The sequence below is a fragment of the Tamandua tetradactyla genome, chromosome 16 (genome assembly GCF_023851605.1).
Source record: "Tamandua tetradactyla isolate mTamTet1 chromosome 16, mTamTet1.pri, whole genome shotgun sequence".
NCBI classification, from domain to species: Eukaryota; Metazoa; Chordata; class Mammalia; order Pilosa; family Myrmecophagidae; genus Tamandua; species Tamandua tetradactyla.
This window is the reverse complement of record NC_135342.1, coordinates 52,424,177-52,439,208: the sequence shown is the minus strand read 5'-3', so window position 1 is coordinate 52,439,208 and position 15,032 is coordinate 52,424,177. Positions and strand designations below refer to the sequence as shown.

Genomic DNA, 15,032 nt, shown 5'->3' with positions numbered 1-15,032 from the left:
CTAGGAAATCCGACACGAATTATCTGCCCCTAAATAAGAGGATTAACTGGTACGCACCTATTAGAATTATTCAAACAGAGGCACTATTCAACTTGTCAGGAGACTGTAAATTTAACTCTGTATTACCATGTCAGATCTGCCATCCGTGCCTCGTGGAGGAGTGATGTATATGAGTACCAGTGGGCAGCAAATTCAACAAGAGAACCATAGTTGGGGAAAGAAATTCTAAAGAACTAATTCATCAAGTTGGTCCTCATGGTGATCACGGAGAACCTAGCTGTGCAGTGCTAAGACATTTGATTGATGGAGATCGGTTAAATGATAACTAAGAGAACTTGGCTTTTTCTCCTAAATAAGCTGGAAACTTGCTTCCCTAACTTCCACTTTGTTCTGCAACAACACACAGTTCTTCTTCATCTTATGCCTCTGCTTGAAATGTCCTTTTTCTCCTTCTTTCAGCCTTAGCTCACAGCTCATAGGTTACTTTCTGGAAGCCTTCCTGACCCTAAATTTTTCCATCCCAGCCTATCAGGTCCTCTCCTCAGGACTCCCATAAATATTATTCTATGCCCTGCACCTGTCTTTATCACTCTGTCCTCCTCTGTAGTGAGGGGTTTGTCTTACTCTTCTTTACATTCCTAGCTCTTAGCACAAGGTAGCTTCTCAGTGACTCATTTAGGCAGTGGAAAGGACTTTGTTGTATATGATGTAATATAAAAACTATTGTTTTATATAATATGAAACTGTGTAAAAAGCATCTTGCTTATTTCCCCTGAATGAAAAAGGACAGGCAAAACATCATTTTAATACATCAGTGTATGCATTCTGCCAGGAGGGTGGTTATTGGAAGAAAAGGGCCTTCTAGGAAATTTAGTTTTAGGTGTGTACAAGATAACTTGAAAAATGTTATGTTTCCTATGTTGAGGATCCAATTTTGTGAAGTCCAAATAGGAAAAGTTGTTAGTGGAAATTTGATCACTTGATTAATGATAGGATTGTGATTGCATAAGAAATAATCACTGGTTACCTATTTAATCAAAATGCCAATAGAATAATTATAATTAAACATAGCCTCTCCAGAACATCAACTAGTTCCATCCCCCATCCCATATTATCAACAGCCCCTTTCAACATGAAAAAGTTAGAATGGGCATAGCTCAAATAACCCTGAAGAGTGGGAGAAAGATCAAAGGAGTTGGTGGAATTATACAGAGAAGGTAGGGTTTAACAAATGACTGTGATTTATGAATCATTATATTGATATTTCTTTTAGTCCCCAGTGTCTTGGAGCAGCTAGTAATAAAAACCTAAAATCGTGGAACAGTAACCCATGCCAAACTCTGAAGTCTGTTCTACAACAAACTGCCACAGTATGTTTTGAAATCGATTGCTCTTTTTGTATATATGTTATTTTTCACAAAAAGGAAAAAAAAGTTGATTGTGATGACGAATGCACAGCCATATGATGATAATGTGAATCATTGATTATACACTTTGGATGATTACATAGTATGTGAATATATAATAAATCCATAGAATTGCATTAAAATAAAAAAATTAAACATAGAAGATATCCCAACTGTAAAGAACCTTGGCTCTTTTGTAAGTAGAGAACCGTTTCTGTTTGTTTTGGTTTCTTCCTTAAATAATCAAGGACATAATAGTGTCAACCTAAAGCTTAGAAAAACATTCTGGTAAAACACAGAATCTTTGCTATTCTAGACAGATTATACAGAATGTTTTTTAAAAACTTTCTTATTGTAGGTGAATCATTAATCACTAAACCAAGAAAACTTAGCCCATCAAAATTGAGCAAACCCATTATATTAGTTTAGTTGATTTAAACAGGGTGCTTTGAAGCCTTATGCTTGTTGTATGATTGGTGCCTATCGCTGTGCCCTGTGCATAGCAAACATGCAAATATTTGTTGAAATGGATCTTTGGCTAGTCAGAGACATCTCTAGCCAGGGGGTCTAGCTAACTTGACTGATGTCCTGTGTTTCTCATTTTAGCTCGTGGTGGGCCCACGTGGAAATGGGCCCCCCAGATCCCATCCTGGGAGTCACAGAAGCCTTTAAAAGAGACACCAGTAGCAAAAAGATGAATCTTGGAGTTGGTGCTTACCGGGATGATAATGGAAAACCTTATGTGCTCCCTAGTGTCCGGAAGGTGAGCTTTTACTGTCCATATCTTGCTGAATTTCAATGAATAAACTTAAGGGAGCTGCTGAAAGATGGCAGAAAGGTACTGGACGGGGAGTCAGAAGACCTGGATTCCAGAAGCAGTACTGGCATTAACTGCATTAATCACAACAGGATTAGACATGTTTAATCCTGAGGTGCACAAAAAAAAAGATCAAGATTTTAAACATTGTCTCTTGGTAGTAGGACTAGTAGGAATAACCCTTGTGGATGAGGGTTACTGTTGTTATTTTCCATTTCTCCCATTTTGATTACCTTAATAAAACTTCAGTACAGAGGCATGCTTTGTCCTTTCTCCTTATTGGTCTTATTGGCAAAATTTTTTTTTCACTTTTCCTCTTTTCTATTTTTGTTATATTTTTATTAATAATCTTTCTATTGGTTATCATTATAATTTAAAGTAATATAACCCCCTTAGCATAGTTTTTTTTTTTATTTTTAAAGAAGGTTTGTGCTTATTCTCCATCTGCCTCTCCTCTAATGAAATAGGTGCTGCTTAGTCACTCCCAGCAGGGTGGGTGTGTTGATGTGTTGTTCCTCTGCACAACAGAACTTGTGAGCCGCTGGAGTAATAGGACAGGGGCTCAGTGGACTAGATGTGTAAGAGATCTCTGAGTGGGTGGGAGTGCAGATTAGGGATCCTCTTAGGTTCCTTCAAACTCTGCAATTCTCTGAGTAGAAAAAGGGACTCAAGAAACAATTGTGATGAAGTGACTCACCTAATATTTGCCTGTTGAAAGCAGTAAAGAAAATAAAAACTGCCAGCTGGCTCTCACAGGTCATGCAGGGATTGGTTTCCACCTCAGTAAATCAAGTACTGAGTTCAAAGTATTAAGTATTGTTGCAAGCTGAAACACACCGGGCACTTTTTGTACATTACCTCGTTATCTCCTCACCTCAACCATGTGTGGTGTAGATGTAGTTGTTTCCTCATTTTACAGACTCACAGAACTTAAATAACTTGTCCAGGGATCCCAGAGATGGTTAAGTGAGCCAGATCTGATGTCAAAGGATGAGGATAAATTCTATTACTATTAACCTGTCAATGCTCTTAGGCTAGCATATACCTTGAAATGCTTCTTTTTTTATGGATTTAATTTGATATTGTCATCTTATATCTACTTTGTGTTGATCTTAAAATTTCCTCCTTTAAAAAAAAAAAACTCCTTCTTGCTCATTCCATTCCAAAAATGCCATTTTCTGTTGAATGATGACCAAGATATTTCATGTTCTGTTAAATGGTAACCAAGAGATACTACAGACCCATCCCAACTTAAAAAAAAAGGATTAAAAAATAAAAGGTGTTTTATTTAAGAATTTGACTTATCCTTCTTGGACAGTAACTTCCAATGAAAAACAAGGCTCCTAAAATTTACCTTATAAGACATAAAATATTAATCGTGGTAGTTGCAGGTAAAGAAGGGGAACTAAATGGATGCATTTTCTCTGGTCTAGGCAGAGGTCCAGATTGCTGCAAAAAACCTGGACAAGGAATACCTACCCATCATTGGCTTGGCTGAATTTTGTAAGGCATCTGCAGAACTGGCGCTGGGTGAAAACAATGAAGTATTGAAAAATGGCCGGGTAAGCAGAACCGACTCTGGAATCATATGGGATCTGTTTTTAACATCACCAAATTAAAGCAAATATGAGAAGATAGCTCACTTCATGTGTAGTCAGTAGTAAACTGGCATTAATTAAAGACTACATATGACACTAATTCTAAAAATAAGAGTAGTAATCCTGAAACTGGAGTAGTACTTTCACTGACAGATGTATTTGGCACTGCTTTTGCTGTTAATCTATTCATTTTATATCGAATATGCTTTAGAACAGCTTAACTATGCCTAGTTTTAGGCATGTAATTCGCCACCACCTTCCTGTCCTAAGCTTCTGGCTTGTATGGAGGAGTCGGGCAGGAAACAAACCACGGGTGGCCTGGTCAGGACCAGTGCGGACTCCCCTGCTGCCCTTTTGCAGCCAGTTTGAACACTGAAAGAGCCGACCACACTTCCTTCCTGCTTCCTCCTTCAGTGGTCCTGATGGTGTCTCCTGGTTGGTCTTCTCCTGGCAGCTCAGCAACCTGGAGGGCCTTTTTATTGTGGGAGAAAGATAGCCCTAAGTGTCACTAGACCACAGCTTTTTACAAACCAGTTCCTATTCATGTCCACAGAGTAGCTGCTTTCTCCTGTCACTCTCAAGCCCAGGTGGGACACAGCCAGACCACCTGAGAGAGCAGCTAGCCAGCGTGGGGGCCTTGTGCCTTGTGGTTGAGTTTCTTTTGAAAAAAAAATAAAATGTGTTCTGTAATAGGTACATTTGTATGTATAAATATTTGCTTTTCTGGGTAGATCTGGTAAAAACATACAAAGTAGCAAAATTAAGCCAACATTCTCCTCATAAGGTCAGAATAAATACAGCTTATCACAAAACTGATATGACAGCCACATTTTAGTTCATTAACTCAGAGAAAAGCATGCGTGCACTGCCTCCGGGTGATACAGGAATTACCCGAAGCCAGGGACAGAAAGAATATGGTTCTGTTGATAGCCATTCAGTCCACACGCCCGTTAACCCCTTGTAACGACGTCTGTATTTTTTTTAATTCTTATTTTAATAACATTATCAGTCAAAATTACCCAGTTTAATCATTTTTAAGTATAAAATTCAGTGTTTTAATTACATTTCCAGTGGTGAGCTATCATCACTACTATATATTACCAAAATTTTTCATCACCCCAAACAGAAACCCCATTAAGCATTAGTGCTCCATTCCCCACTTCCCTCAGCCCCAGTAACCTCTGATCTACCATCTGTCTCTATAAATTTCCTGCTAGATGTTTCATATAAAAATTTTTGTATTTTTAATTCATTCTGTGATTTTGCACAGTCTGTGTCAGTCTAGCCACTTATAAACTGAGTATAAGTCCAGCCTATCTTAAAATAACATCAGCATGTCCTTTATAAATTTATGTGCCTTTCTGTGTAATTGGTATTATCAGACCTATAGTCTGTACGGTTAGGTTTTTATTTCTATCACACCAGACTTTATAGAATCCAATGTAAATGGTTTGTTAGTTGGATTTATCCCAGTTTAATCCACTGTCACCCCAGGCCAGAAAATATGTTTATGTTTTGTACAGAATTAAAAACCTTGTACTAGTATGGTGTCTTTAAGAAAAAAAAAACTCTTAACCTACTCTTGTTGCTTACTCATCCCCTGAAGTTGATTGATTTGAAGACACAGGTTTATTTTAGCATCTTCCTATTGCCCAAAGTATGAATATTTTCAGGTTATGGAAACTCATAGAGAGGGACCTGTTAGACAACCTTTAAAATATAGTATACTATGTATGGACTGTATGTTTGTAAAGATTTTTCAATAAAAGTATTTTTTTTAATTTAAATAAATAAATAAATATATAGTAACATTACCCTAATTATGTCAACTTGCTTTGCAAGGAACTTTGTTCCAAGAGTCCTTCTGTTTTCAGTGACTCCAGAATAACATTTTAATGCAGTGTCTGTTCTCAGTGTATTTTTTTTCTCTATCTAAATCACTGCTTTCTCACATGGAGAAGGAATTTTTGCATCCTGAAAACTTTTCACACATATTGGCATGATGCTAATAATAGCCAATAAAGAATTAGCTTCTTCCCCAGCAAAGGTGTTGGAATCTGAAGAGACAGCTCTTTGGGGAGCAGGTGAGGAACTGTCTCTTAGCAAATAGGGAAGTGAAACAATAGTTCTGTTCTCTCTGTTTCCAGATATTCATGTGGACATTGTTTTCAGCTTCTAAGGCGTGTAGGGTACAGAACAACGACCCTGTGGGCGTGGGCGTGGGCGTGGCCTTGGTTTTGTTAATAAGTTCTAGACATATAGAATGTTGCACCTCATTGACCACGGGTGTTTCTCCTTAGTTCACCACTGTGCAGACCATTTCGGGAACTGGGGCATTACGGATCGGAGCCAGCTTCCTGGTAAGTCTGAAAACTCCTTCAGGAAAGAGCTTTAAGATGGTCTTTAAGTTGAAGATGATGGGGTTTCCTATTGATTGTGTGTTTGGCTGCTCACCCAACGAAGTGTATTTCCTCTTCCCAGAAAGTGGGCAGATTTCCAGTTCTCTGAAAAATGGAGTCTGGGAAAAAGTATATGAACAAACACAATTATTTGAAGAAATTACATGGAAGATACAATAATAATAGCTGTCGTTTATTGAGTGTTTACTGTTACCAGGAACTTTCGTATTCTAACTTATGTATCCTTGGAATAACCCTAGGAGGGAAGTACATTTATCTTCATTTCACAGATGAAGAAAGTGAAGCCCAGAGAGGTCACAGCCAGTGTAACTGTCAGAGCCTGGTCACCAGGCAATGTACTGAGTGCATCAGTACACTCTCAACCAAAGAGAGAAGCTGGATTTCAGTAGATAAAATTGTCTTCTCGGTAAAAAATACCAACTTTCTCTGCCTCTCCATTTTATACTTTCTCATCCCCTTTCCTCTCATCTTTAGCAAAGATTCTTTAAGTACAGCCGAGATGTCTTTCTTCCCAAACCAACCTGGGGAAATCACACACCCATCTTCAGGGACGCCGGCATGCAGCTCCATGGTTACCGATATTATGACCCCAAGACTTGCGGCTTTGACTTCACGGGTGCTATGGAGGACATTTCAGTAAGTGCGACTTTCGGAGTGAGACAAGGAATAAACCTCCTGTGGAGATCTGTCCTCTCCCAGCTGGATCCCAGTATCTGACTTAAAGTACTGGGGATAAGCTAATTCCTAGGCCTTGACTTTATCTTTGTTACTTACCTGGCACTTCAGATAAGTCATCTCCTTTAAAGCTGCAAAGCAAAGTAACCTCTTGACTGTGTTTCTCCTTAGAAAATACCAGAGCAAAGTGTTCTCCTCCTGCACGCCTGTGCCCACAATCCTACTGGAGTGGACCCTCGGCCTGAGCAGTGGAAGGAAATAGCAACAGTGGTAAAGGTAAGGAAGATAATCTGGCTGCTGATAGTTTGTTTAGGAACTGGGTTTAGGTGCTTAGCTTGACAAAGACTGAACAGTAAGTATTAATTAACCTTGAGCCTTCAGTAATTTCCATGCATGGGAAACTCCCAGGAAAGAGCTCCTCACTTATGTAATTAGCAGTTCTATAATTGAAGCTACATGAGCAATTTGAAAGTGATTTTTATTCCTCAGCATACAAATTCTATGTAAAAGTTGTCGTTGGCTGGCCTGCACAAGAGGCAACCATTGGCACAGATGTCTGCTTCTTGTACCTATATTTGCCCCAGACAGTGGTTAGTTGTTCATCCCTTCATATACTTTCATGTCCCCTCCTTTCCTTACCTCTGTCCTGGAGGAAATTATGTCCTGGAGGAAATGGCAAATGGAGCATTGCCATTATCAGTCATGTAGCAGAGTCAGCTGCCAGAGAAGAAACTAATCAAAAATATTTTTCCTCTTGTTTCATTTCCCCATTTTTACCCTTTTTGATTATTTCCCTTTTTCACCTTTTGTCACATCTAAGCTGCAAAGAGAATGAGGTAGATAAACTGCATTCAGAGAGCACTTTCAAGATGAGATGGCTCTAATGAAGCTGGCCCTTGAGCCTTGGTTATAAGAGAAGTCTGCCAGGGTTATGTTAGCCCTACAAGAGGTTGGTGCTGAGCTTCAAAGCATCTTGTTCCTGTTAATTCGATCAAAGTAATTACCCAGATTATGGGCCTTAAAAGCACTTCCTTTTTGACCCAGCATCATTCAAGTTAAAAAACATATGTTGGTGCAACTATACCACACAAACGGTAAACCCTAAGTTAAACCATGGAATATAATAGTACAATTATAAAAATGTTCTGTCATCAGTGGTAGCAAGTGTTCCACACCAATGCAAGGTGTTAATAATAGAATGGTATATGGAAATCCTGTGTTTTTTGAGTGATTGTTCTGTAAACCCACAGCTTTTCTAAAAACAATTCCATCCTGCATCAAAAAAAACTCTAGAGAAGTTAAAACATCTCCTCAACTGGGGGCAAAAACTTAATTGACTCTGTGTGTATTAAGCAGGTATGGTGGTCCCAGTAAGCACTAGAAACCAAATGGGCATCTTCAGAGCGACTGCCTAAAGCCTTGGTGTCTTCTCTTTTCTTCCCAGAAAAGGAATCTCTTTGCGTTTTTTGACATGGCCTACCAGGGCTTTGCCAGTGGTGACGGGAACAAGGATGCCTGGGCTGTGCGCCACTTCATCGAGCAAGGCATTGACGTCTGTGTCTGCCAGTCATACGCCAAGAACATGGGTTTATATGGTGAGCTAATGGGCCCAGCATGATGCGAGTTCTGATCAATTTGCAGAGGAGCTGGGAGGGGATGCACAAAGATGTAGGGCTAGGTTCAGGGGGGTTGGTGTGCACATTTATGTGTGTCCTTGTCCCTCCTTTACCCAAAGAGGAAAGATGGGTATAGTGGATTTAACGATCTTCGATCTTCTTCACCATATCTTCTTTAGTGTCCCCAAATTCCACTAGAGAAAACTGGTTACTGCCTCTCTAAACAAAAGTGACTGACCCTTGGGCCAAAAATATAAATAAAATGAGACTTGAACACTCTTTTTTTTTTTATTTTTTTTTTTTAAGTAGACTTGACCTATCCTTCGCAGGGTTAAGTTTCATATGAACAAACTCCAAGACTTGGGGCTCAGCCTGTAGCTTTGGCTGTCCACACTGCTTATGAGAATATTGAGAATTCAACTTGGGGAAGTTGAATTTCTCCCCGTTCTCTCCCCAAAGGGGGCTTTGCAAATACTTTTCCACTCACTGATCAAATCACTCTGGGATTCGTCGGGGCATCACTCTGGACAAACCAGCAAAATCTCATGTCCTACCTGAGATGCCAAGTACTTACAGTGTTCCGTCCAACTATCTACATAAGTTATATTAGGAAATGCACTTGTCAAAATATAAATTTTGTAACAAATAAATATTTTTTGCTTTGGTCTCACACATAAGGTGACATTTTAAAATATTAATTACCATCTATTTTCAGCACCCTGCAATAATGACATTCCTTTGTTCTTCCTCATGCAAAAACATTTTTAAAATTGTATATTGTACATTTCACTATTATTATACACTCTAGGCATTCCTAGATTATACCATCTCAATCTTTAACATCTATGTTTCTTTCTGATTTCATTTATGTCCCTAGCCCTCCTCCCTCTATCATTCTCACATGCAGCTTCATTCAGTGTTTTAACGTAATTGTATTACAGTTAGGTAGTATTGTGCTGTCCATTTCTGAGTTTTTGTATCAAGTCCTGTTGCACAGTCTGTATCCCTTCAGCTCCAATTACCCAATATCTTACCCTATTTCTATCTCCTGATGGTCTCTGTTACCAGCGAAATATTCCAAGTTTATTCACTAATGTCAGTTCATATCAGTGAGACCATACAGTATTTGTCCTTTAGTTTTTGGCTAGTCTCACTCAGCATAATGTTCTCTAGGTCCATCCATGTGGTTGCATACTTCATAAGTTTATTCTGTCTTAGAGCTGCATAATATTCCATTGTATGTATATACCACAGTTTGTTTAGCCACTCATCTATTGATGGACATTTTGGCTGTCTCCCACTTGAATACTCCTGAGAACTCAGAGTTTCTGTTGTATCGACTCACCATTCTGGTTATTGAACACTTTTATTTGTCACTACGAGTCATTTTTGTGGTGCTGCTGCTCAGAAACCATATCTAGCAAATTTCATCCTCTGCTTTCCTCTGCTACGTTAGATAACAGAACTAAAAGACATTTCCATCCTTCTTTTCAGGTGAGCGTGTGGGAGCCTTCACTGTGGTCTGCAAAGATGCTGATGAAGCCAAAAGGGTGGAATCGCAGTTGAAGATCTTGATCCGTCCCATGTATTCCAACCCTCCTCTCAATGGGGCCCGGATTGCCGCCACCATTCTGACCAGCCCGGATTTGCGAAAACAATGGTAAAAGCTCAGTTCTTCTCCCAGGGTTCTGCCTGTTCTTACCATGCTCCTTCAAAGCGCTTTTATAACTGGCCTCTAGTGACACTCCTAGTACTATACAGCTTCCACAGGACATGGGAAGGGAGGAGGGAGCAAAGGAGTGTCCCTTTGTCTGCGCTTTAAAACAGGTAAGTTCATCTTTCCATGTAGGAGACAAAGCACTGTCAGAAAAAAACGAATCCTTTCATTCCAGTATCTCCATGTGAAGGAAAACCTGACTTGCCCTGAATTCATAAGTACCTTACAAAGGACAACTTTAAGAACATCATATTTTTGTTTTTATCCTAATCATACCTAGTTTCTACATTATTTTGTTTTTTATTAATCACAGTACCTGACTCTCTTGGTACCTGTCTCTGAATTGGTGTTACTGAATCCTTTTATATTTTTACCACAATCCATGTAAGAAGTATATTTTACATCATTCAACACACATACCTGTATGTAACTGAAACCATTTTTAAAGTTAATACTGGGGAGTGCATGGATAGATAGTTTAATGGTAGCATTCTTGTCTGCCATGCAGGAGACCCCTGTTTGATTCCCGGTCCATGCATACCCCTCCCCCCCCAAAAAATTAGTACTTGGTTCTTCATGTGCTATGGTCCAATATTTTCTAAATGCCAGCTGCATTCTACTAAACCAAACTTATTACCTGCTGGTCATGACACACAAGTTAGAAACATTGTTCTAGATCAAGGGTTGGCAAACTATGTTCTGAAGGTCAAATTCTGCCCCACCCCACCCCACCCCACCCCACCCCCAAAAAATAAAGTTGTATGGGAATACAGCCATGCTTGTTGTTTATGGGCCGTTTGTGGCTGCTTTCCTGCTGCAATCCAGCAGATGCATCAGACACCATATGACCCATAAAGCCTAAAATATTTACCATTTGGCCCTTTACAGAAAGATTGCTGATGCCCACTCTAGATAATTCAGAGTTCATAAATACCAAGATGCCTGGGAACAATTTGGTTAGTTATGCATGAGTTTGTCCTATGTCGCTGTTTAGTTTGAAGGGACAGATTTCTGAGCAGCTACTTGAGTAGAAAAGCTACTTGAACTTCATATGTAGTTCAACTTCGGCAAATGTCAACAAATTTTTTTCCTACCTTAAATTAATCCTGTGAACATTGAAGTAAAAAAGTAAGTCTAGTTCAGAATACTTCTATTTTTTTCAGTTACAATGGATTCCGGTTTGGCTTACCAAAAATTGATTATTTTTTAAATTATAAGTTATTTTTTTCGTTAAAAAATTAATGTTTAGGTACATTTCAGGAAGTTTGTGAGAGGGAAAAAATTAGCCATTAGTCTAGCCACTGCAACCCAGTTTCTTTCATTTGCGCATTATGATCCACAGTTATAACTTACTGTATGATATACTATCATACGTGTATGTGTAGGGTTGGTTTTGTTCAAGTGTTTTTTGTGTGTGTGTCCATGTCCCCTGGTGGTTAGGGAGTTTATTTTTTTAAATATGTGCATTTCAATACACATTTGTTCTAAAGTGTACAAAGTACTATGCTAGATGATGAAGAACCCCACAGGGAGTTTGTAATCTAGTGAGACAGATACACATACGACATTGATAGAAGGCAAAAATGAAGTAAAAGTTTTACAGAGAAAAAGCTATTCTGGTGGGGAACAGGGGAAGATGTAACCAAGACAGCAGCATTTGAGCTATGGCTCAATGAGAGAATGGCTTTTTTCCAAAGGAAATGAAGGCGAGAGGGAAAACTGGGCAGAGGTCTGCACATGAAAAGACACAGGCGTGCAAACTGCACTATGTAGAGTGTAGAGAGCCCCATGTGGTCTTTGTGGCAAAAATACTGGCTGTGAGGAGGAATGTAGAAGGCAACAAAAGCAGGGTGGGAGCAAATCATGAAGTAACTTGATTGATATTGCAAGAAGTCAGAGCTTTATTCTGTGGGCAACAGAGAGCACAGGGTGCTTTTGCCAAGGTAGTATAGAATCCAGCTGTGTGTCATACACTCAGCCTTTAGGGTACAGGCCTCAAAGTGATGGCACTGGCTGGGTGGCAACTGCAGGGAATTTGAAATCAGAGGGGCCAGGGGCTCTTCAACTCCAGCCAGAAATCAAACTGTTGGTTCAGTATTGCCATCTTCTCAGTTTTCAAGAGAAGCAAGAAATCCAAGTTTTTATGTGCAAGTGCCCAATTTTTTAGTGTTTAATTGGGTCAAGCAAAGCATGACTCGAACCCTTATTTGGCCTCTAATTGGCAGTTTGCAACTCTCTTCTAACTGAACATGACAGCATCATAGAGATGGTGTAGGTATGTGAACATATAAGAACAGGAAGATAAATTGCACATGTTTTCACAGTGATCTAGTTGGTGAAAACCAGCAAAGATCTCCAGTGGAGCCATGGGAATGGAATGGACGGGTAGAGTCTGAGGAAGGGGGAAACTGGGTTCAGAGTCAAGCAAGCCTTCTCCGGTTCCCTGGACAGACAGAATTCACCTTTCTTCTTGAAGCTCTCGTAGCACAGCCCTGCAGCTTCTGTTAGCCTTGTTCCACAGTTAACTCTTTACAGGTCTGACGCCCAGACTGATTGTGAGCTTTTAGAGGCAAAGACCACGTCTCCGTCCTCCATTTCTCCTTGGCACCCAGCTCATGGCTTTGCACATTTGTGTGTTCACAGTGCCTTGTCTTAATTATGAAGGCAGGATATAGAACAATGCTATAAAATACTTGCCTCCCCTGAGTCCCAATGACAGCATGTGACTCAGCAGGACCAAGAATTGGGAAAGTATTTGAGGAAGTTAAAAATCCTGTGAGTTCTGGCTTACCTATTGATGGTACCAGGCCAGACCTGAGCTGCATCTGGGGGGTTTCTTACAGGTTACAAGAAGTGAAAGGCATGGCAGACCGCATCATCAGCATGCGGACTCAGCTGGTCTCCAACCTCAAGAAGGAGGGCTCCTCCCACAGTTGGCAGCACATCACTGACCAGATTGGCATGTTTTGTTTCACGGGGCTAAAACCTGAACAGGTGGGTAGACTCTGACTCTGCCACGACTGACAATTACTTAGTGCTTGAAAACCAGAAGAATTCTTCATAGGTCACCTTCCACTCAGGGTTACCCTAAAAACAGATTTTTTAAGATCCCTTACATCCGAAAGGTAGTACATACAATTCATCTTGTCTTGCTTTTTATTAGTTGTTTACTTGTCTGTATCCTTCGTGAGGCTGCAAATATCTGAAGAGCAGTTCATGTGGGTCATTTTTATGACCTCTACTGCTTCTCCAAATAGATGGCAGAATAATAGCTTTGTCAAATAGAGGCCCAAATACTGATTGGAGAAACAGCTAGCTTCCAGTTCTATTTTTCTGCAGATGCTGACTCTTAAGATTTTTTTTTTACCTCTTCAGACCTCCGAATTCATCTTCCTCCTTTAAAATAGTTTTTTATTCTTCTGTCTCTCAGAGGTAGCACACCTAACTCTGGGACTGGGTTTTAAGTAGAAAACAGAACGTCTGTTCTTTTTCTGTTTTAACAAGTTGACTAGTGTGCCATGTCAGGGCTGGGGAATCCCCCTCGCGTGCCTGAGCTCTCTTCTCTCTGCAGGTGGAGCGGCTGACCAAGGAGTTCTCCATCTACATGACAAAGGACGGGCGAATCTCTGTGGCAGGGGTCACCTCTGGCAACGTTGGCTACCTTGCCCATGCCATTCATGAGGTTACCAAGTAATTGCCCTGGTGAGAGGGAACAGAGACAACCTTTCTGTCTTCAGCCTCTGCTGTTGTGAGCTCCACAAGAGGGATGAAGAAGGGCAGATGGTGATGAGAAGATCATTTCTTTCAACCACAATGCTTAACATTGAGCCACTAAATGTGTTTCTCAGAAAAGAACTTGTAGAGAAGTAGGGCAGAGGAATCCGTGGCTGGTGTCTGGAACTTTGTGGCTCAAAACCAAACTCTCCCCCATCCTTTTGTCTCCAGCTTTTCCAAAAGAGTTTTACATGTGCGAGAAACTCAGAGCCAAAAAAACTGTCAATCACAACCATGGCAATATTTCAGAAGCTTTAACTGAAACACCTTACTATGGTGAGGGGTTCCTCTATTCATCTCACATGAAAAATAGCACTATGCTATTGTGAGAAGACTAGTTTAACACTAATAGTTGGCCTCTGTTTGTCCTTCCATTATTGAGCACCGGTATCAATGGAATATATCGTAAGACTCATGTTTTATGAAAACAATTGAGCCTGCTACTGCTGCCTGTACAGTAAGGAAAAGATGCTATTTCCAGTCTTATTTAAGAAAAAAAGAAATAGGCTTTTCTTTTTACCACTTGCAGGCATTATAACATTCCCCTCTTCATCCTTATTGTCCTTCTTTTCCTTAAGCACAAAGATCTAAAATAACCATAAATTATCCTGTCATTCTACTGCTCGATTGACCATCAGCCTCATCCTGTCATGATTTACTTGTTATAAGAATGATGAGCATAATTTAATGCACATCCCAGTCCCTCACCTTTTGCAGTCAAGAATAGGGGAGAGTAGATAACTGCACTTGAATTTCATTATCCTCTTTAAGGATTGTTTGTCTCCTGTTGGGATGTTGCCTCTGTCCAGTTGACCTCTTTTATTCAGTGTGAGTCAGGCAATGCTGGGCAGTACCAGGAAAGAGCATATTCTGAACTTGGGCTATAACCTTGTGTGTGCTGCCAGCTAGAATCAGGCCTCACCCGTTGGAAAGATAACCACCATCTGCTCCAATCATGTTAAGATTACAGCTTGGTTTCTCTGTTACAATAAAATTACCGTAGACCCAA

General features: G+C 40.0%; 1 protein-coding gene across 1 annotated transcript in view; it reads left to right on the top strand.

Annotated features, from left to right (window-relative positions):
- The window catches only part of GOT2 (glutamic-oxaloacetic transaminase 2), a 19,270-nt gene extending 4,238 nt beyond the window's left edge, over positions 1-15,032 (top strand). The window contains exons 2-10 of the mRNA XM_077132615.1: positions 2,013-2,169; positions 3,657-3,785; positions 6,122-6,181; positions 6,716-6,877; positions 7,088-7,192; positions 8,361-8,511; positions 10,027-10,192; positions 13,093-13,243; positions 13,821-15,032. Coding sequence (XP_076988730.1) covers positions 2,013-2,169; positions 3,657-3,785; positions 6,122-6,181; positions 6,716-6,877; positions 7,088-7,192; positions 8,361-8,511; positions 10,027-10,192; positions 13,093-13,243; positions 13,821-13,943 — 1,204 coding nt within the window. The 3' untranslated portion in view covers positions 13,944-15,032. The remainder of the gene's footprint in view (positions 1-2,012; positions 2,170-3,656; positions 3,786-6,121; positions 6,182-6,715; positions 6,878-7,087; positions 7,193-8,360; positions 8,512-10,026; positions 10,193-13,092; positions 13,244-13,820) is intronic.